The sequence below is a fragment of the Callospermophilus lateralis genome, chromosome X (genome assembly GCF_048772815.1).
Source record: "Callospermophilus lateralis isolate mCalLat2 chromosome X, mCalLat2.hap1, whole genome shotgun sequence".
NCBI classification, from domain to species: domain Eukaryota; kingdom Metazoa; phylum Chordata; class Mammalia; order Rodentia; family Sciuridae; genus Callospermophilus; species Callospermophilus lateralis.
Window position 1 is genome coordinate 54,036,251 of NC_135325.1, and position 22,144 is coordinate 54,058,394.

At 36.7% G+C, this 22,144-nt stretch overlaps 1 protein-coding gene across 3 annotated transcripts in view; it reads left to right on the plus strand.

Moving 5' to 3' along the window:
- The window catches only part of Ophn1 (oligophrenin 1), a 370,997-nt gene that overhangs the window by 186,274 nt on the left and 162,579 nt on the right, over nucleotides 1-22,144 (plus strand). For all 3 annotated transcript variants that reach the window (XM_077106704.1, XM_077106703.1, XM_077106705.1), the window contains 6 exons: nucleotides 935-1,035; nucleotides 5,278-5,369; nucleotides 10,165-10,243; nucleotides 13,007-13,040; nucleotides 13,576-13,638; nucleotides 14,783-14,857. In XM_077106704.1, the coding sequence (XP_076962819.1) occupies nucleotides 935-1,035; nucleotides 5,278-5,369; nucleotides 10,165-10,243; nucleotides 13,007-13,040; nucleotides 13,576-13,638; nucleotides 14,783-14,857 (444 nt within the window). The remainder of the gene's footprint in view (nucleotides 1-934; nucleotides 1,036-5,277; nucleotides 5,370-10,164; nucleotides 10,244-13,006; nucleotides 13,041-13,575; nucleotides 13,639-14,782; nucleotides 14,858-22,144) is intronic.

A 22,144-nucleotide genomic window follows, 5' to 3' on the forward strand; every position in this document is an offset into this window, starting at 1 on the left:
GAAGGAGAAAATTCCATGTGTATACCACATACTTAAGAGTAAGTGGGGCATTATTAATATTATATCAGAACATGTATACATGAGTAAAGCCAACCAGCAGGGTGAAGGACTATGATTTGTTTGTAGGGTTCCAGTTTGCCAAGAAAGGCTCTGGTTGACACCTTTTGTTCTGATGTAATTATTAATAATGTCCCATTCACTCTTAAGTATGTTTTGGGTTTGAACTATAAATTATATGGTTACTTATTTATTTGGGATCTTAAAGTCATACAGTAAGACAGGAATATAGAGGGGAAGGTGCTTAAAGTTTAGAGATAGTGTGAAGGCCATGAGAGATTTATAATAAAAGGAATGACATAAATAGAGATATAATTTTCAAAATGAGTCTTTTTAACAAAGAGTAAAGACTAGACTCAAAACAGCAATCAGAGATGGGAAACCAAGAGAGAAGTCCACTGAAATTATTAAGTGGTAAAGTAGTGAACTTGTGTTTTCTATGAAATATGATATAAACATTTAAAAATACACCAATAAGGACCTTCAATAATTCAGTGCTAAAAGTGATGGAAGGCAGCTGAAGGAGAGACATGTGGAGGATAGAAGGGGCACGGCCCAACGACAAATCAAATGGAGGTTATTTGCAGAGAAAGAGGAGCAGAAGATAGAAGGTTCCAGATTCTGGAATGTGTGGTGGTTCCATTCATGGGAACATGGCAGGGAGAATGGGTTTGGAGCCAGCCAGGAGCAACTGAAAAGAAGTTGGTAAGGTTATCATCTCCAGATATACAGTGGGCAGGAGGCTAGGTAAGGCTGGAGCTCAGGGGAAGGGAAGTGCTGCATCTGGATCTGTCTGTGATGAGCAGCCTGTAAACAGCTGCTGTTTTGTAGAGCTGAAATCCTAATTCTGTTAGCTTACTTTTGCCTGTCTTTGTAGGGGCCTTGGGAATATCCTGGGTGAAATACTATTGCCGTTATGAGAAAGAGACCAAAACACTCACCATGACACCTATGGAACAAAAGCCAGGTGCTAAGCAGGTTGGTTCTTTTTTGTGCCATATTTTTTGAGATGCATCTGTGACTACAGCTCAGGAAAGAATATATATGGACTTAGTGTCACATAATCAAGTCTACTACAGTCATATGAATTTATTCTCTATGTATTCTCCCTGGCCTGAGTTTACATTGGGCCACATATCATTCAGCTCGGTAAAAAAAAATTAAAAAAACCTAAATAAACAAACAAACATACATAAATTACTCAATTAATTTAATTAACTTCAGCAGGCATTCTGAAAGTGTCTGTTCTGTTTCAATCTATTAGTATTACAAATGCCTGTTAGTTGTACAGAGAAAATATGCAAAAGTAGAGATGCATTGCTTTTAAGAAGGCTCTACTACTGGATTGTTTATTTTCTACAATTTTTATTGGTACATTTTAGTTCTACACAATGATGGGATTTGTCACATATTTATACATACACATGATGTAATGTTATAATTTGGTCAATATCACTTTCTGCATCCCACCTCTTGGACCCTTCTTTGTACTGATCTCCCTTAGATTTTGAGGAGAACTGTCCCCACCTCCAGGATTCTTTTAAGTAGCAATCTTATGAATCAACTTCCAGAATTGATTTTTGAGAGGAGTATGCCTGTTGCCTACAGTTGAAAAAACCTAAATCTGCATTCTATGTGATACTCAAGTTTTATCTAATATCTCTTCTTCTGCCTTTCAAATCTTTTCCCACTGCCTCAAAATGATAAGATCAATTTAAAACACTGAGAAGATAGTTTACTTACCTGCAAGGACCTGATATTTTTTATACATCATATCCACAAACACACACACCGTGGATGTTTCTCAAGCTGATTGTCAATACAATTGTTCATATTTTAAAGAAATTTAATATGTCAATTTCCTCTGTAAATTGCTTATATAATGGTCTTGGTGCATGATTTTTTCCTGCTGATAAATGTTTTTAATTTAACTGTCTCCGCCCAAAATCTCATAATTAATTAAAATCACAAAAAAGTAAGCTGTTGATAGGAAAACAGTTGGAAAAGTGTTGAAACTGTGATAGATTTAGATATATTCAGATATGGAAGGTTTAATAATACAACATATGAAAAGAAGGGGAAATATTTAATAAGCTTGTAGTCATGGCATCATTTTTGTTCTTCACTGAGCAATGAGATTATTAGTGTGTGATTTTTAAGTATTTTCAAACTGTTGGAAGCACGTTAATAATCACTTGTCAGCATTGAAAATAGTGCAAGAAGACCCAATTAAGGTGGGTAAGAATTTTCTATGGAAGATCTCTCTTGTGAGACTTGTTTATATAAGATGAGACAGGTCTGGAATTTTGATTGAAAACTGCTTCCTCCCAGTCCACTATGTTCTTTAACCATAGTATTTGTCACTTTGCCTTGAATATGGTTTGGAGATGGGATTGAACTCTGGGGACATGTACCAAACCTAACTTCTAGAATCCTCTCCCGTTCTACCATTCATGCTACTATTCTTGCATTTGCTCATTCATGACTTCTAACCAATCTTCAGTTTCTAGCCTGACAATTGTTGAAGTATCTTTCAGCACAGTTCCACTAAATTCATGTCATGTTGCAGCACAGAATTTGTTCCAAGTCAGTCAAAACTTAGCTGATATGTATCTGACTGGCAAGTGCTTATGAGCAACACTGCCTGCAGTCTTTTATTTTTCTACACATATGATTTTCCAAATCCTGGATATTCAAACTCCTTTTATAGACAGTATTATCATTTAGGCCTTTTATTTCCTTCTTGAATGTACATATTGCAAAGCCTAAGATAGATTTAACAGACTCCACTTTCATTTCCTCCTGGGCAGATGCGAGTAAGCCCCCCTAGTTTTTGTTTCCCTCTTTCCTTTTCATTGAATGGCTTCTTATAAAACCGCAATAGTGTCAGCATAAACTTTTTTAGTGAGGGATTCTTTCTGGAATGCAAAGAGGAACTCAGTTTCTCATTTAGAAGGTGGGGGTATGGGGCATAAGAGTAGTTAGTTCAATTTCCTCAAATTGGAGTTGGAAATGATTTCCTCTTGTTAATTCTCTGGTATAGTTCCTGGTACTTCTTTGTTTTTGAAATGTAAATAATAGAGGTAAATGATGCTCTAATAATAATAGTACCAAAATAACACTTTCTTGAATACTTGCTGTGTGCCAAACATTGAGCTACACATGTTCTGTTCTGTGCCTCATATACTCTCTCAGCAACACTGTGGAGTAGGTATTCTTTTTCCAATTTGGAGATGGAGGAATTGGCCTTTGTTCTGATCATAATACTTACTAGTGTCTTCTACATCTCAGCCCGTCAACTCTCATTTGTGTTGTACCATTGACTTTACTGATCACCTTCCAAATAGTATTTTATTGTATCCCCTCTCTTCCAATGTAGAAGAAATAAATACTACATATGGAGTCTCAAAACTGGGTTTAAATCCTGGCTTTGTGATCTACTTACTTTTTTGATCTTGTCTAAAGTATTTCTCAGTCTCAGTTTCTTTATCAGAAGAGTGACAAAGACAATAATTTAGCTCATAAACATTTATTGAACACTAACTATTTGCTAGGAGCTAGCGATAGAAAGAGGAATAAGACAATGCCCATGTCCTTGAGGAGTTCTCATTCAAGTGGGAGTGTTAGACACAAAACAGGAAAGTTTGATATAAAGTGCAAAGCATGGGGTGGGCAATGTATGGGGTTGGGGGAAAGACTTTGGAGGAAATTAAAATGGAAATGCAGTTTGTACTAAGTAAGAGCTTAGTCAGGCAAAACCAGACAAAATCATTTTGGGTGGAGACAACAATATATGTAAAATTGTAGAGTCATGAAAAAAACATGATATGCATGTGAATGAGTATTTTGGCACTGATGGGACAAACTTGTGGGGGGAGGCCAAAGTGGTGGGCAGGATATAGGCCCCTAACTGCAATGCTATTGAAGCTAATGTAGTTGAGAGTTTAAAGAGGGAGGTGAGTGCATGAGTCTTTCGCTCATCTTGAAAGACTAATAGGTAGCATCCCAAGTATTGGAATAAGGAAGACATATTGGATTTAGAGTTGAGGGTTTATAGTTACAGGAACAGCAAAAAGTATTGACCTGCAAGGAGTTGAGTGTGCAATGAGAGAGATGTATTTGATGATTAGACATATAGGCTGGTTTGGATGGCATGTTGCATAGGCACAAATCTGGTACTTGGGCAATGTTCCTGAATTTGAGATAGCAAATATTGCCATTTAATAGATTGTGAAATTGAGACTCAGAGAGGGAAAATAATTCGCCCAGGGTCACATAGCTCGCAAATGTCATAATTGAGATAAGACTCTAGGTCTTAGATTCCTAATTTTTTGCTATTTCCACTATATTAACTTTGGTTTCTTCAAGTAAGCCATTTTACTTCTCTGAACTTCACTTCTCTCAGATAGTTGTGGTGAAGAAAGCTGGTTTTAAACTACCAGCATAATATGGGACATTGTAGATAATAAATGTTACTTCTGTTTTCTGTACCACACACACACTGTCTGTGTTGAAATGATTGAGGGAAACTGAAAAACATAGGACAGGGAAGATTTAGTCTGTAGACACAGTGGGTTTCAGTGGCTTAAAATCCCACAGACTAAGCTGAGCCACACTGTTCTGTACATGTGGAACATCAAATGCCACCTCAACAAATACAAAATTTGCTTTTTTCTCTGACTCACCCTATTATTGGAGAGGTTGCTTTTATGATTCTTGTCATCCTCAAGAGCCTGGGGTAGGGACTAGAAATGTTTGTCCTCCCTCTTTCATCTGCCACTTTAATGAAGTTTCTTTGCTCAACTTTCTCTCTGGCATTCTAAGGATGGTTTCAAAAGCCACTTACCTTGTTACAGCCTCCTGACACAGAGGTCTCATGAAATTTTTATTTTGTATACTTAATGCTATTTAGATAATCCATTTCTCCTACACTGCCCTTTGGTGATGTATATTGAGCTTTCTATTTAATCCACTATGCTTGGAAAAGAGTGCTTGCCTGCCCTGAGCATTTTCTCATCTCAGCCATGCATTTGTGGAGCAGGGAGAAACCATCTGCCATCTTGCTGCAAGTATTGTTCAAAGGGACAGGATTTTCAGTGGGTCTATACATGGCTCCTGCTGCCTTCACAGATGCCTTCCAAATGATACCAAGGAAGCTGCAGGGGGAAGAAGTTCCTGTGTATTTTTTTTAATTACATGTTAATCCTTCTGTCATATCAGGGACCCTTGGATTTAACCCTGAAATACTGCGTGAGAAGGAAGACAGAGTCTATTGACAAGAGGTTCTGTTTTGATATAGAAACTAATGAAAGGTAAGTTATGCTGGTGAATTGGCAATGTTGCCATGTGCCAGATGCTGAGCCTGGGGAGGTCTTTTATTTTTCCTCTGTCATCTCTTGATGCAAATGAGCAAGTGTATTGAAACAGAGTGTCATCCCAGCTTTTCTGTCTGCCTTTCACAGAGATCCCTGTTTGATCAGCCCACAGCTGGTTTTCTCTGTACATGCTTCAGGCACATTTGCCTTACCTGTTTTGGGCAAAAAAAAAAAAAAAAAAAAAAAAAAAAAATCACTCCTAGGTTTTAATTTGCTGTCACACGTGTGAAAGTTCCATCTTTGGTGATGATGCAAAAAGGATAGGATGACAAATTTGATCTCTTAAAAATCTCTCAATATAATAAAAATGAGTGAATTGGCACACATCTTTGAGGGAAGGCAGATGGGGTGGAGGATGGAGGTACCATGGGGAGTCTTGTTGCCCACTTGGTGCAAAAATGTTGTAGACTTTCTCTATTTTGCAGTTATTTATGTCAACTGGAATAGTTTATCATGTCAGCTTTGCTTGCAAGACATGGCATGCAAATTTGAGACTTTGGTTCCAATATTTTTCTCCAATTGTCTTCTTTTTTCTTTCCTGAATCTGAACCATTTTATTGGAGGAGAATTTAACCTTTCAATTTTAAAATTAAAGTATTTCACATTATTTTGGAAAAAGGCCTGCTTTGGGAGGCTGATCAAAAATTTGACTGAATAAACATGTTTCTACATTTTATTTTAATCTACTGAGTAATAGAGTATAGACTCTATAGATTCCCTGGTCTGTAGAGTAGAATCTAGAAAAATGTTCAGTTTGCTAGAAAGGACCTTGATGGGTGAATTATAATATATGAACAAAAATAGTGACTGGAATTATAAAGATTAGACTAAGATGTGAGGACGCTTTTCTTTCCCAGGAATAAGTAACTACTAGTCTATTTCCCTATTTGAAAATTGGGATGTTATTATGGGACTCTCAGAATTTTGATTTGTGTATCTATATGACTTCTTTGTTAAAAATAGTATCACTATGATAGTAAATGTAGTTACCAGTAACCATGAGACTGTCACTTATTTTCCTGACAGTGTCAAGCCTAGTTAGAAGGGAAAAATGATTGCAGGTTCTTGTTTCCCCTTACGAACCTATAGTGTCTTTGGTTATGTTGCATCAAGGTGCTTAGTGTTAAAATTTTCCATGTCTAGTTCCATTCTGATTCCATTTCAGTTTAAGTTTACAAACTATACTAATTAGAACAAATTTAAAAAAGAAGAAAAAATCACAAGCTACATGCAAAGAGTTTCCCTGACAAAAAGCAGTTTTGCTTTGGCCCTGAGGTTAGAGGCTGAGACCAATTTTATTTTATTTTATATTTCTTGTACATTGTGTTATGCATAGCTCATGATAAGCAATACATTTGGTGTTTATTTTTAAATATCCTTTCTCTTCCCCAGAATGCTAAGGAATTTTGAGACTAGATCCCAGGAATTGAAATTCTGATGAGTCTGTCATATTAGTTTCCATATATTGTATACTTTAAAAAAATCCCTCATTTAGTCCCTTAAACATAAGTTATGGATGAAAAGACTGAGACCCCCAAAATTTAACTAATATTTAACTGAAATATTAAGTATTTAAGTTGCCCAACTAAAGCCACATTATAAATGGAGAGGCTGACCTCAGTCCCTGGTCTCTGAGTACCTACAGCCCATGCCCTTTGTTATTTTGTGCCATTATCTTTCATAAACGGAATGAACATGCTGTGAAATAGAGTGTTAGAGATAATAATGAATAGGTGATGAGGACCTCTCTGCAAGTGAAATTTTCTAAGATGTATGGCATCTACTTTCCTAGGTACTTAATGCCATGTAAGGAATGGAGTTATGCTTTTTAGCAGGCATCATATAACTGTTCATATTCCCTGAAGAACAGAGAAAAGTGTTCTTTGAGTTTCTCTTTCTTTCCTATCTTTCCCTTCCCTTCCCTTTCCATTTTCCTTTCTTTCTACTGAGAATTGAACCCAGGGATACTCTACCACTGAGCTACATCCCCAGCCTTTTTTTTTTTCTTTTTTCTTTTGAGACAGGGTATCACTAAGTTGTGAGGCTAGCCTCAGATTTGTGATCCTCCTGCCTCAGCCTCTTGAGTCACTGAGATTACAGGTGTGTGCCACTGTGCCCAGCAAGTTTCTTTTTTTTATTTCAGGAAAAGAGGGTAAACTTCTAAAATTTGAGTGTTTTTTTAACCAGTTTTTGGAAGCCCAAGCTCATAGCACATCAGACTGTCTTAATCATAACAACAATAGCAACTGCTAACTTTTGCCAAGTATTTACTAGGTGCCAGGAACTGTTCTCAGCCTTTTAAGTGCATAATTACCTATATTTCTCACTGTAGTCACATGAGATAGGGGCTGCTGTTATCCTCTGCTCATAAAGGAAGCCAGGGGGATGAAAAATTTAAGCAACTTGGGTTACACAGCTACTCAAAAGGTAGAGTCTGGGGTTCTGTTCCTGAATATCATACAGGCCTTTTGGTTCCAGATGGAAGGGCTGAAATTATAAAGGTAATTAGTGGAGGAGTCTCAGTTAGAACTTAGTACTTTTAATACTTTGTCATTCTGTTTGTAGTAATATTGTTCTTTAAATTCTTCTTTGGGTCACATCCAATAATCTCCAAATGTTTCCTCTCTATAAGGTCAAGAGAGGACAAATAATGACTTTTCAACTTCCCCAGTAGGGATTCTGAAATCCAGGAGGGCTCTAAAAGCATATATATTCTGCAGTGTTTGCTTTTATGTGTGATGTTCATTTGCTTGTTTTCCTTCCTTTTGACTTTGGATTTCAGATGATTAGTTATCTTTACAAAGAGCATTACACTTTTGAGCCCCACAAGATATATCCAAAAGATGGGTGTTTCACCTCTGAGAGAGGTGAACTCGGAAGAATTCTGTATATAGAACCAAGTTCTGTTTTTCAGTTGATTCTGCATTAAAGGCCACTTGGCTTTCCATTTAAGGGGTATTTTAATGAAGTAAGACATGGAAGGGTAGGTAGAACAGGAATCCCATGATATCAGCACTGGAAAGGAACTCCCTGCTCATGTGTTCTAAAACCCTTTACAGATAAAGAAACAAAGGTCCAGAGAGGCCAAATGACTTGTCCAGGGTCTCTTGTCATTGTTCTTATGATTCTTTTCCTCTGAGAGAAGTCTCATCTGATCATAGAAGAAGTGTGAGGAACTAAGAGAGAGATTGCAAGCTGACTTTATGTCTACAATAGTATGGTCAATCCCAATTTCCAATTTGGTCATGAAAGTTAAAAAAAATCATAAAGAATATACAAACCTGAGGTATCTCCGGGTATAGGTAATGTCTCAGTCTATTCATACTGCTATAACAAAATACTGGAGACTGGATAATATACACAACAGAAATTTGTTTCTCACAATACTAGAAACTGAAGTGCAAGATGAAATTGCTGGCAGGTTGGTGAGGGCCAAACCTCTGCTTCTAAGATGGCATCTTTTTTCTGCATTTTCTGTAGAGAACAATTATTGTGTTCTTACAAGGCAAAATGAAGGGAATGGAAGGAATTTATTCCATGAAGCCTTCTATGAGGCTCTTAATCCCATCCTTGAGGGTGTATACCTCCTCTTGGCCCCACCTGTTAATATTGTCACATGGGTGATTACTTTTCAACATATGTATTGGGAAGATATTCAGATCATAGCAGTTAGCAAGTAAATAGAATATAATTGAGTTTGAAACCAACTGCCATTTGGAAGAGGCTTTATAGTGTAGTGGTTAAGAATATGGCTACTGGACCATACTTTCTGTATTTAAACCTTTCTCTACCACTTATATGCTTTGTGATTTTGGATAGCTTCTGTGGGCTTCACTTTCCCTTTCCATGAACTAGAGATGATGAGTGTAGTAACTGCAGGAAGGACTGGATGAATTAAATGAGTTTGTGCATGTAAAATACTTAGAAGAGAACCTGGCACCTAGTAAGCATTCGAGAAATATTAATTGTTGTTATTCGTCATAAGATTGCTTCTCAGCCAAAAGCCTCCCCCCCTCCGTAGCTTAGCCAGTCTGCCTGTTGCTGAAATCTTTCAAACTGAAAATGTTTCTTGGACATCTAAGGTGGTAGAAGGAGCAAAGTTCTTTTCTGACAGATGAATGTGCCTGTGGTGTACATACTCACCCCGCAGAGTGTAGACCAAGTGACTGACTTCCAAAGAGGCACAAAGAGCTTTACTTTGGCTGAAGCACAACAGGGTCATTTTACATGGGTATTATGGTGAGGTATCTCAATATCTGCCTTCCTGTTTCTTTGCTCAACCCTGGCATGGAATCACCAAGATACCACCTCCCTCAAGGTCCTGAGAGTTACTGTTGTCTAACATTTCATTATTGTTCTAGTAAAAGAGCTTTTTCAGCTGGGTGCAGTGGTGGTGTACATCTATAATATAAGCTACTGGGGTCTGAGGCACGAGGATTACAAGTTCGAGGGCAACCTGGGCAACTTAAACCATGTACAAAATAAACATTTTTAAAAGGGCTGGAGATGTAGTTCAGTGGTGGAGTGCCCCTGAGTTCAGTCCCAAATACAGAAAGATAGATAGATAGATAGATAGATAGATAAATAAACAAACTACTTTTTGAAAACTTAGAATTCTGTAGGACCGTGGCTTGCCAATGGGACACTTCCCAGGGAAGCGAGGGAACCTAGATCACAAGACTCTATTCCCTTGGGCAAATATCTGCTTTAAACTTGTCATTTTTCCCCTCAGACCAGGTACCATCACTCTGCAGGCTCTTTCAGAAGCTAACAGAAGGCTATGGATGGAAGCTATGGATGGGAAAGAACCTGTAAGTTGCCTCAGATACTAGGAAACTCTCAGCAACGTAGTCCAATGTATGAGTGCCCTCTAGTGGTGTTGGTAGGTCTAAGACAATTAATTCATATTGAAATCGTTAGAGCTGGAAGGAATTATAACTTGCCCATCTCTTGTTTAATAAGTAAAGTAACTTGAATTCCAGAGGTGGCTAGGATCACCTTCTGAGAAGGCATCGAACTCCCTGCTCTAATGTTAGACTATAGCTATCTATGCCCATCATAATACCTTAAGAAAGGGTAATAAGCTTTTTTTCCCAAATTATATTATTAATATGTGTTCATAGAGAAGAATAGAAATAATTGTTATGGCTGTAAATAAGCATTTATTAATCACTTATTCAAAACAATTTTTATTCTTCCATTTTCACCCCTAGCTCAGCATATTCTCTTTCTTTTTTTTTAAAGAGAGAGTGAGAGAGGGAGAGAGAGAGAGAGAGAGAGAGAGAGAGAGAGAGAGAGAGAATTTTTTTTAATATTTATTTTTTTTTAGTTATCGGCGGACACAGGATCTTTGTTTGTATGTGGTGCTGAGGACCGAACCCGGGCCGCACGCATGCCAGGCGAGCGCGCTACCGCTTGAGCCACATCCCCAGCCCTCAGCATATTCTCTTTCAAGGTTCAACTACTGCAGGAGATAGAGTTGTCATTTTGTATCCCAGTATACTCCATTTAGAACACTATTAGGCAGGTGAACAAGTGATCTCTTTTTTTTATTGGTTGTTCAAAACATTACAAAGCTCATGACATATCATCTTTCATACATTTGACTCAAGTGGGTTATGAACAAGTGATCTCTTAAAGTGCATACATTTTCCTAAAAAGACCAATATGAGAAATCAGAAATCACTGAAGTGCATTCTATTTTCAGTCTCTTTCTAGTAGATTTCTTTTGGTAGCATTTATGAAATAAATTATATCAGCCTCCTAACATTTGAATCACAAAAGCATGGATTTGGGTCCAGGTTCTATGATTAAATTGTTGTGACCTTGGGTGAATTATTTTACCTCTCTGACACTCAGTTTTCTTTTCTTCACTAAAATGGCTTTAATATATTTAATAATTTTCATTCACAGGGTTACTTTGAAAAATCAAATGAAAACTTTTCTGTAAACTCTTATGCATTACACTCATTTTCATTGCTTCTCACGGATCTGAAGGATAGGTGCAAAGCTACTGAAATTCAAAAACATTTGTATACAGTCTAGAATCCTTGCTTTATTTCAGCCAAAAACAAACCACAAAGGGAAATGCATTTCAGGTTTTTCTTTCTTTGTGTCCTCAGTGCCCTGGTGAGTAAGATGAGTAACCAGATTCCAGGTTGCATTTATTGTAATCCAGCAGGTAGCAGGAGAGAAGTATTACTATGAGGACTGCCATTCAGGATGTAGGCAAGGGCCTGTCATCCTTCCAGTCACCTCCTGAAACCTGATGCCTGTGAAGTTTCTTGAGGAAGATGAAAGGTGGTCAGCTAAGCACTAGAATTTCTCTCTTAATTTTCTCGCCTGCACTTGTTCTTCCTTTAGGTTTTTAAAGATGGAAGGATACAGGCAATCCTTTGCAGAGAATGGTTTTAGAACATGGGCCCACTGAATATGAATCCTCACCTAACTTGATCATGGCAGACTTTTCATAAATGTCTTGTTTATTAAAGCAGCCTGAAAGGCTGGTCAGCTCTGAAATCTCTCTCACTGAATTATCCATAGGTATATACAACATATGCAGAAAAGTTTCTTTTGAAAGAAGAGGCTGTTAAAGAGGCCTCTAACAGATGACCTGTAAAGGGCTTATTTCCTGCAGCCTCACATTGCTAATACTGTTGCTACTTGACTAAACATCCCAAGCCACTGATCTTTACACATGATGTGCATCACTTTGATTAGAGCATCAAGGATCAGGGCTTGAGAGAACATCTATTCTAATCCTGATCATTTTACTGATAGAAATTTTGAAATCTAGAGAATGAAAAGGGCATGCTAAAGATGTCCTAATGAGGTAGCAGTGGAACCAGTACTACTAGATTTCAAGAAGTAAGAACCTCCTTTCAGGGCTATTACATGGTTACCACAATGTGTATTTCGAGACTTCTCAGGGCGGGCTGGGATTGTGCTAAGTGGTAGAGCACTTGCCTAGCATATGTGAGGCACTGGACTCAATCCTTAGCACTGCATAAAAAAATTCTAAAAAATAAAGGTATTCTGTCCATCTATATCTATCTATCTATCTATCTATCTATCTATCTATCTATCTATCTATATCTATCTCTCTATCTCTATCTATATCTTTATATATCTATATATCTCAGATAAATCTTGGTAAAAACATGAATCTGTTTCAGATTGACTCTTGCCTTTGCAAAGAGAAAAATCCATTAATTAGTCTTGGGAATGGAGTTTGGTATTGAAAAAATCATTTAAATTTTAGCATTAATGGCCATTACCCAGGCATCCATGAAAAAATCATTTCTTTTTTTTTCATGCTTTCTAGCTCCATCATAAAAATGCTCTAAGCTTTATATAAAGTAAATGTCTAAGATGGATTGACTATTGCTTCAGTTACAGTAATAAAATCTGGCACAATTTTCAGGGATTGGGAAACTATTTTCTCAGGATCTGGGCAAAGATGATTCTGTTTAGCCCACTTTCCTTTTTGTTCCAGCCCTGGAGTCAATATTTGCCCTGCTTACCTATAGTGATTCACAATAGCCATGACTCTTTCTGTTTCTCTTCTTTTGTAGATCTACCACAGCCCCATAACAAAACAGGAAGAAAGTGAGTCATTCAAATTTCTGTTCTACTGACATTATAAACTGTAGGCTGTCCCAGTCATACTGAATGCTGACATTAATGTTATGTACTAATGATGCAGCACTGAATGTTGGATGCCTCTGTGTGAAATGAAATTCAGCTTTATTTTTAAAATCATCTGTTGATTGAACTAAGGAAGTCAGTTCATTTAGCAAATGATGGGGATAGTAGTGGTGATGTAGAGAAACACATTATGTGTTTTTTTTTCTAGAACAGGATAGAAATCGTGTGTATTTCTGAGCTAACATTTCACATTTGAGGTCACTCATGCCTAAAGCAGACAAAATGCAATGGGCTCAATAAAAATATTTTGTGTTATAAGAGTTAAAACTCTAGATATTCCCTGAATAAAAGGATCTTTCTATTTAAAGGTGATTGGAGATGAGCAAAAAAAACTCCTTAGTTTTCTTAGTGTTGTCCCTTAGCATGATCATTGAATGTCTGATAGGAGGTGTCCATTGTAGTAGGATCTAACTCTACTTTCCTTTGCTTGAAACAGTGGAACTGAATGAAGTGGGGTTCAAGTTTGTTAGGAAGTGCATCAATATCATTGAGACTAAAGGTAAGATCTGAACCACAGTCTTGACATTGTTTAAATCTGGTCATTGTCATTTTATCCTGGCATTATTTCTCTAATGTAGTAATGAATTACCTATTGGTCAGGACCATTCTTGGGAATGACAACTACTAAGAAACTTTATGCACTGGATACAATTTGCATAATTTCAACAAATTCTAAAAACATTATCCAGACATATTTGCATAATTCGTAGTTTCTTGTTTTTAAAGAGAAATCACATCAAATGGTTTATAAGGTATTTTGAAATAGTATCTAGTACCTTCAAGCAATGTTATTATGGTGGCATTGTAGATAAACAAGATTTCAATTTCTGCTATAATATAGATATAATCCCAGCAACTTGGAAGGTTGAAACAGGAAGATCACAAGCTCCCTATATGTAGGGAGATTCTGTCATATAATATGAAATCAAAAGAGTTGAGGATGTAGCTCAGTGGTAGAGCACCCCTGGATTCAAAAGAAAAGAAAAGGAAGGAAGGAAAGAAAGAAAGAAGAAAGGAAATAAGAAAGGAAGGAGGGAAAAGAGAAGAGAAAACAAAACGAACAAACAAACAAAACAGCAACAATGGTAACAAAATATCATACTGGTTGAAAAGCTGATGGGGCCAAGCTAAACTTAGGCACATGTGAAATTAACATGGTTTCTTGTTGATGATACTTGTTGGCTTTCTTCAGAAGATATTTAGAATGTAAGTTGGTGTAGAATATGAACCAAGCCTCTTTAAACTTTGAAATGTTGTTTCAGTTTTTTTCTCAGTGCAGAGAATGACCTTTTGCTTCTTATCCGCCATACTCCAACCTCTCCTCCTTTATAACGCTGCTTGGGAGCAATGTGAGGGTTGATATTTCCTCATTGTTCAGTTGAACCCTAAGTTCTTTGCAATGCAGTAACACCATTCTAACCTATCTGCTGCCACTCACCTAAGCATGTGCTTCTATTTAGTATGTGGTGTATTCTCTTTTCTTCAGATTAATGGGAAATTGGTACAGTGCAAATGAAAGTATGGATGATTAGGAGGAGATGCTTCGGAACTGACTCTTGTGTACAAGAACAGAAAGGAAGTACTCAGGAGGAGATGGAAGTTCTAATTCTGTAAACAAAACTAACCTGATTTTCTTTTCCTAGGCATCAAGACAGAAGGCTTGTACCGCACTGTGGGCAGCAATATTCAGGTTCAGAAGCTGCTGAATGCCTTTTTTGGTAACAATTTTGTTTTCACAATTTTTATTGGAAGTAGTTGATATATTAAAGCAAATGTTATTGGAAGAGAAAGGAGACATTGTTAAGGAAGGTTGGAGAATGTATGTGTGTGTGTGTGTGTGTGTGTGTGTGTGTGTGTGTGTGTATACTTTTTGAAATGGTATCTCACTATGTTGCCCAGGCTGATCTCAAACTGTTGGGCTCAAGTTATCCTTTTGCCTCAGCCTTCTGAGAAGCTGGGACTTATTGGCATGGGGCACTCCAACCAGCCCACAGAAGGTTTTGTTTTGTTTTGTTTTTTGGTACCAGGGATTGAACCAGGGATGCTTAACTGCTGAGCCACATCCCCAGCCCTTTCTTGTATTTTACTTAGAGATAGGGTCTCGCTGAGTTGCTAAGTGTCTCGCTAATCCGTTGAGGCTCGCTTTGAACTCGCAATCCTCCTGCACCAGCCTCAAATTGCTGGGATTACAGGCATGTGCCACCATGCCCAGTTCCACAGAATCATTTTTATAATGTTTTATTTTTTATTTGTTCTAATTAGTTATGCATTTTCAAAGGTAAGATGTGTGCATATTTTGCTCACTGTGTGGAGAAAAAAGTACAGTCATATGTTGCTGGTGGGACTGAAAATTGGTGCAACCACTATGGAAAGCAGTATGGAGATTCTTCAGAAAACTTAGAATGGGACCACCATTAGATCCAGCTATCCCACTCCTTGGTTTATACCCAAAAGAACTTAAAATCAGCACACTACAGTGATGTGGCCACTGTAGTGTTTACAGCAGCTCAATTCACAACAGGTAAACTATGGAACCAACCTAGGTGCCCTTCAATAGATGAATGGATAAAGAAAATGTGGTATATATGTTTGTTGGAGTAGTAATCGGCTTTAAAGAAGAATGAAGGAAAGGTAGCAGAATACAACAGTCACTAATATGGCATTATGTAAAAATGTGAATGTGTAACCGATGTGATTCTGCAATTTGTATTTGGGGTAAAAATGGGAGTTCATAACCCACTTGAATCAAATGTATGAAAGATAATATGTCATGAGCTTTGTTATGTTTTGAACAACCAATAAAAAAAAAAGAAGAATGAAATTATGGCCAGTAAATGGGTGGAGTTAGAGAATATCATGCTAAGTGAAATAAGCAAAACCCCCCAAAACAAAGGCTGAATTTTTCTTTGACATGCAGATGCCAATCCACAATAAGGGTGGGGTACTAGGGAAGAATAGAGTTACTTTAGTTTAGGTCAAGGGGAGTTTAAGGGGGGAGGGGTTTGGGGGTAGGAAGGAAGTAGAATGAATCAGACTTTATTACCTTCTTTACATATATGACTGAGTGACTGATGTGATTCTATAACATGTACAATCTGAAAAATGAGAAATTATACCCCATCTATATATGATATATCAAAGTGCCTAAATGCATCATTCTACTGTCATATATAACTAATTAGAAACAATACAAAAATTGATAAAGAAAAAAATATTTTCAAAGGTAAAATACGTGCAAATTTTGCTCACTGTGTCAGAGACAGTCTTAAAGAAATGATTGTCATCTCTCCTCCTTCTCATCCCATTTATTCCTCAAGTTGTTTGCAATTTGCCTTTTACCCTTGCCACTCGACAAGAACTCCCTGGCCATGCTTAGCAGGTATCCATACCTGTGAAACCCAATGAGTGCTCTTTAGTCTCTATTTTCCTTGATCTCCTTGTTGACCACTTCTTTCATTTTAAAACTTTCTCCTTACTTAACTTCTATGACACAGCACTGACCTGATTCTACCTTCTTGTAGTATTTCTTGTCAATGGCTCTTAATGGATCCTTTTCTTTTTCTTATCTTTTAAATCTTGTATGGGTATTTCCTAGTGTTCTTATTTCCTGTTACTTTTTCTTCTCTCTGTTTTTCTTTTTTTTATTGGTTGTTCAAAACATTACAAAGCTCTTGACATATCATATTCTGTTTTTCTATTGATTGATTTTTATCCTTGTTCTGGGTCACATTTTCTTTATTTTAAATATATATCTACTTATTTTTATTAGATAATAGATATCATGACTTATGAAGTGTCTTGATTTTGTTGACATAGTTAAATGAGCATTAAATTTTGTTTTGAAAGAAATTATTTGTAGATAAGCCTGATCATTCAAGGTTTCTTTTTAAGCTTTGTTAGGCCAGTCATAAAATATCATTTTCTTGCTGGTTTAGTCCTGCTAGTAAGGCCTTACTTCTTGTCTCTACTAATTAGAACCCAGGCAACTCCCACCTTTTATATATATATATATATATATATATATATATATATATATATATATATATATATATATATAATTTTTGAGGGGTTACCAGGGATTGAACTCTGGGGTACTTAACCACTGAGACACATTCAATCCTTTTTAATATTTTATTTAGAGACAGGGACTCACTGAGTTGCTCAGGGCCTTTCTAAGTTTCTGAGGCTGGCATTGAGCTCACAATCCTCCTGCCTCAGCTTCCTGAGCCACTGGGATTACAGGCATATGCCACCATGTCTGACTAATTTTCAGAATTGTTTAGCTTAAAATTTCCTGGTACTTTTCCCCAGATTGTGGAGTTTCATCCTAGGCTTATTTTTCACTCATGACTTTATATTCAACTACTGATTCAAGGGAATCTATAGGTAGGTTTTTGTGAGTTCTTTCTCTACATAGCACCCTCTACCCTTGTACTCTGGACATTCTAGCTGTATCAGCCTCCAGCAACTTTGATCTTAGTCTTTTCAATTGAATAACACTTCCATGCTCAGCTTGAGTTCTCACTCCCTTTGCTTTCCTCCACAATGTTCTTTCAGGTAGCAAGCTGTGGTGCTAATAAGACATGTATCGTTTGTTTTACTTTCCTCACAGTCAGAGTCTTGTGCTATCCCTTGTTACTTCATAGATACTGTCTGATTTTCTAAATGTTCCACCAGGAGGGCAAGTTTGGGACCAGTCATTGTACCATGGCCGGGAGTGGAAATCCTTCTGTGTGGTTTGACTAGCACCTGTGTGCTGACAAGTCCCCCATCTCTATTTCAGATCATCATCTCATTAGTTCTAACTAATGTGTCTAGTTTCCCTTTGCATCTGAGATTCTCAACCATGGTGAAACCATGGTACATATCAGAATGATCATATTTATATAGCATGCCATCCTAATCATATCTATAAAGGACACTGAGGAAAATAGACATGAATGAAACAGTAAACCCTAAAAGATGAGGAATCAATGTTGGGATCACTGTAAAGGCTCTCTCTGCATAGATGTCCCATAGGTATCTGCATTTGATATCTCTAAAAGTAAACTCATAGTGCTCTTTTTGTGAGCGGTGGTAAGGTCAGTTTTCACAAAGTGTCAGAGAACAAAATGAGTGTGGAAAACTGCAGTTTGGATAAAGCACATTTTTTTTTTTTGGTCTTATCTCTCACAACCATGCAGGCCTGACTCCCTACCCTATTAGCATTTAAGGATGCTACAGCACGCAGTAATGGCAGGTGTGGTGATTTTGAATTACAGGTTACATCATTAGGGTCTAAGTATCTGTTTTCTTTAATGATGTTCTATTTCTTGATTTGAAAATTCAAATTGCCTTATTCCTGGCCAATTTACAACCCAACTAATTACCTAAAAGACACTTTTCATATGTAAAATAGCTGACAGGGTAGCTCAAGATATTGAGTCTCTGCAAAGTGATTGAACTTAGATCAAATGTTTAGAATTCTGTTTCCATTACCACTACATTTTTCTACCTGATGCATAATAAGGTAAAATAAAATGCTATGTCTGGCATCCTACTGATTCCCAAATAGGACAGAAATGATTCTCCCAAATTGCACATCAGTTCAATTTGAATCAGATATTTAAGAAAGTGGCAAGGTTAGCATATCTTATCTATTCAATATCATAACTCATAGGAATATTTGAAATATATTCCAGGAAGTTCTGGATATGATAAAAGAGTATTATTTTTTTTTTACTTAGGTATAAAACTAATTATCACAGATCCTTTCCCTAATCTAAGAATTTCTACATCTACTGATGATCATCATTCATTTCTTCTTTCATTCAGTCAACATTTTAGGATCAGGCTTTATACTTGGGGCTGTGTAGTAAGCAGTGAATACACTACCTACATTCCCAACTTTGTGGGACGCACATTCTACAGAGAAGGCTGTCTCTCAGCTAGCTCACATTTTCTAATCATAATTTCCTTTCTTCTATATACTTTTTCCTGTTTTGTCTTCTGGGGTTTCTTGCTGGGATCCTCAAAATTGTCTTGTCTATACCCCTCAATCTTTGTATTGCTTTCCTAATATATTCTCATGCCACTAGGGACTTGCTGCCTGAGTTGCATGGGGACCCAGCACAATTTATCCTGGTGGAAAAATATTCATTTCCTATTGTGTGTCCACCACTATTTCCTGTCTTCTTTATCTCTCATGGTGTATGCCAATCTAAAGGACACTTTTAGCCATTAACTGAAACTACTCACTGTCTTCTTTCCCTATGCCATCTCCTCTAATATATAACTATGGGATTTCCTCTATTGCTTACTAAAGGTTTTCTTCTTCTCCTACCTGAAAATTGGACTTTTTTCTTCAATACTGGGGATTGAACCCATAGGTACTTAAACACTGAGCCACATTCCCAGCTTTTTAAAAAATTTTGAGACATAGTCATACTATGTTTCTGAAGCTGTGAACTAGCAATATTCCCACCTCTGGCTCCCAAATTTCTGAGATTAGAGGTGTGTACCATTCATCCAGCATTCAACTTTGATCAGCATATTTAAACATATTAAAGATAGCTGAAAGGAAAAATAGGAAATCTGACTCCCTAATAATAAGGTGTTTTTTTTTTTTGGTACCAGAGACTGAACCCAGGGGTGCTTCACCACTTAGTCTCATTCCCAGCCCTTATTATTATTATTTTTATTTTGACACAGGATCTCACTAAGTTGCTTAGGGCCTTGTTAAGTTGCTGAGGCTGGCCTCTAGTTTGTAATTCTCCTGCCTCAGCCCCCAGAGTTGCTGGGATTACAGGTATGTGCCAGTATGCCTAGCAACATATTCATATTCATAGGAGAAATACATAGTTCCCTAAAAAATGAAACAAAAACATACCACACTTATGTTTAGGAGCTGCAGGACTTGAAATCTATGCATTCATTTTGAAAGGGAAGCTAATAGGATTTTTTACTTTCAATGAATATAAAAAACCTTTTACTTCTAAAGCCAGTACTTGTCTTTTATATATGTATGTATACATATATGTCATCAATAAGTTTTTCATATAGGTTCAATGCATTAATCACAACTAAACTTACTACTATAGATGTTTCAATTATTATCACATCATGTTTGCTTTATTTACCTCATTCTTCTTTTCCTTAGACATATGTTCCAGCTCTCCTCATCTCACTTATTGATTCTCACAGTGTTTATTGAATGCCTTTTATATGCTAGACAATAGTGTTTATGACTGCTATTTACCTTTGTTTTTTTCCCCTCTCATCCTTCACATGTCTCCCTTGTTTCCTGTTCTGACACAATTATCCTGTGACTATTGATTCACTTCCATGAGATCTCTCCATTAGCGCACATTGGAACTCTTCCAGATACAAGTAGCTAATCAATATGATCAGAAATATAAGACCAGTCTTCCCTAGATTAAATACATGCCATCTGGTAAATTACATTTGCAGAATTCCCAGGTACCTAGTAAATGCTCTAGCATTCCTCTGTCTATGCTTCTTAACTAGTTGCTAGTATCTCTAGGAATCTAATATTTGGCAAAGTGATTGATTCATAGGAAATAATCAATTTTGCAATGAGGATATGCATTAATTGTTGTTAATGATATCTCTAAGCCATACAATTTATGGCAGTGCTGACCACAATGCAATCCAGCCATATTAATATATTATATATTATATGTTACATGTATTCATATATTTCCTAGGTATTCCCAATAATGGCACAAGTTATAATGGCTAGTTACCTGTAGTAGGGTTCCATATACTTTTGCAAGTATAACCAAAGCAAAATTTAGAAACCAACAGAATTTATTTAATAAAAATTTTCAGTGAGTCTCATTATAGTATGAACATATATTCTAAATTGTTATTATGGGTTGATGAGGCTATATGTATCTTCACTCAGAATTTTCAATTCCATAGTAGGTGTATCTACCAAATACTGTAGAATACCATAATGAAAACAAACAAAATCATGACTAGAAATACGAACTTCACAAGCAATGGACAAACTTAATAAAGATTACTATGCTTCAGAAATAAAGCATAGCAATAAATGTTTCACTCTTTTGTATTAAATCCAGATCATGAAAACATTGTTTGTTGTGCTTGGGACAGAACTCAGGGCCTCACTTTTACTAGGCAAGTGCTCCACTACTAAGCTACATCATCAACTCCCTTAAATACAATTTTTGTTGTTGTGTTGCACTTATCACATATATGTGTATTGATTTTTGTTGTGTATCTCTCACAGCAGAATATTTATTTTTTTCTTAACAAGGAACTATTCCATACATGGTCAGACATCATACTGTAGAACAAAATTCCTACCACAGATATAGTGTCACAAAATATAGTTGCTATGAATCTCTATAAACAGCATTAGTACTACCAAGTTACCTGAACTGATATGTAATTAATACTTAGGAATAAGAGATAATAAAGAGGAAGTCAATAGTATTTTCCCAGATGAAGCCAGAATTCTCAAAAATCTCTGAATCCCAATCAGAAGTAATTCTTTATTTAACCTATGTAGCAAATAATGGACACAAGAAAACTGTTCCTCTTCCCTATTAGAAGGCATCTCTTATTTGTTCTTCCTATTGCCTTATCATCCCCAATGTGCTATCCCTTTACTTGATGGATATCCACTCCCACATTTCTTGTAAGCTATTCTTACCTAGTTAGTTTAGTGTTTAACATTCTTTCCTCCCATTTATCTTCCTGATTCATTCTCTTTGAGACCTTGATGTGCTTTCCCTTTAGTGGGGAACTAGCCATCTCAGAAAAAGCAAAATACAACCATGTCCTATCCAAAGTCAGGCTATGTTTTGCCATGCCTCCATATCTGTCTGCCTTGTAAATTTATCTTACTATCAAATTTATGCTTAGATATTGTAGGGAAAGAAACTTCATGAATTTTTACTTGGCTTGGACCCCTGTAACAAAAGACAGATTAAGAGAAAAACAAATAGAAAACTAACACACACACACACACACATACA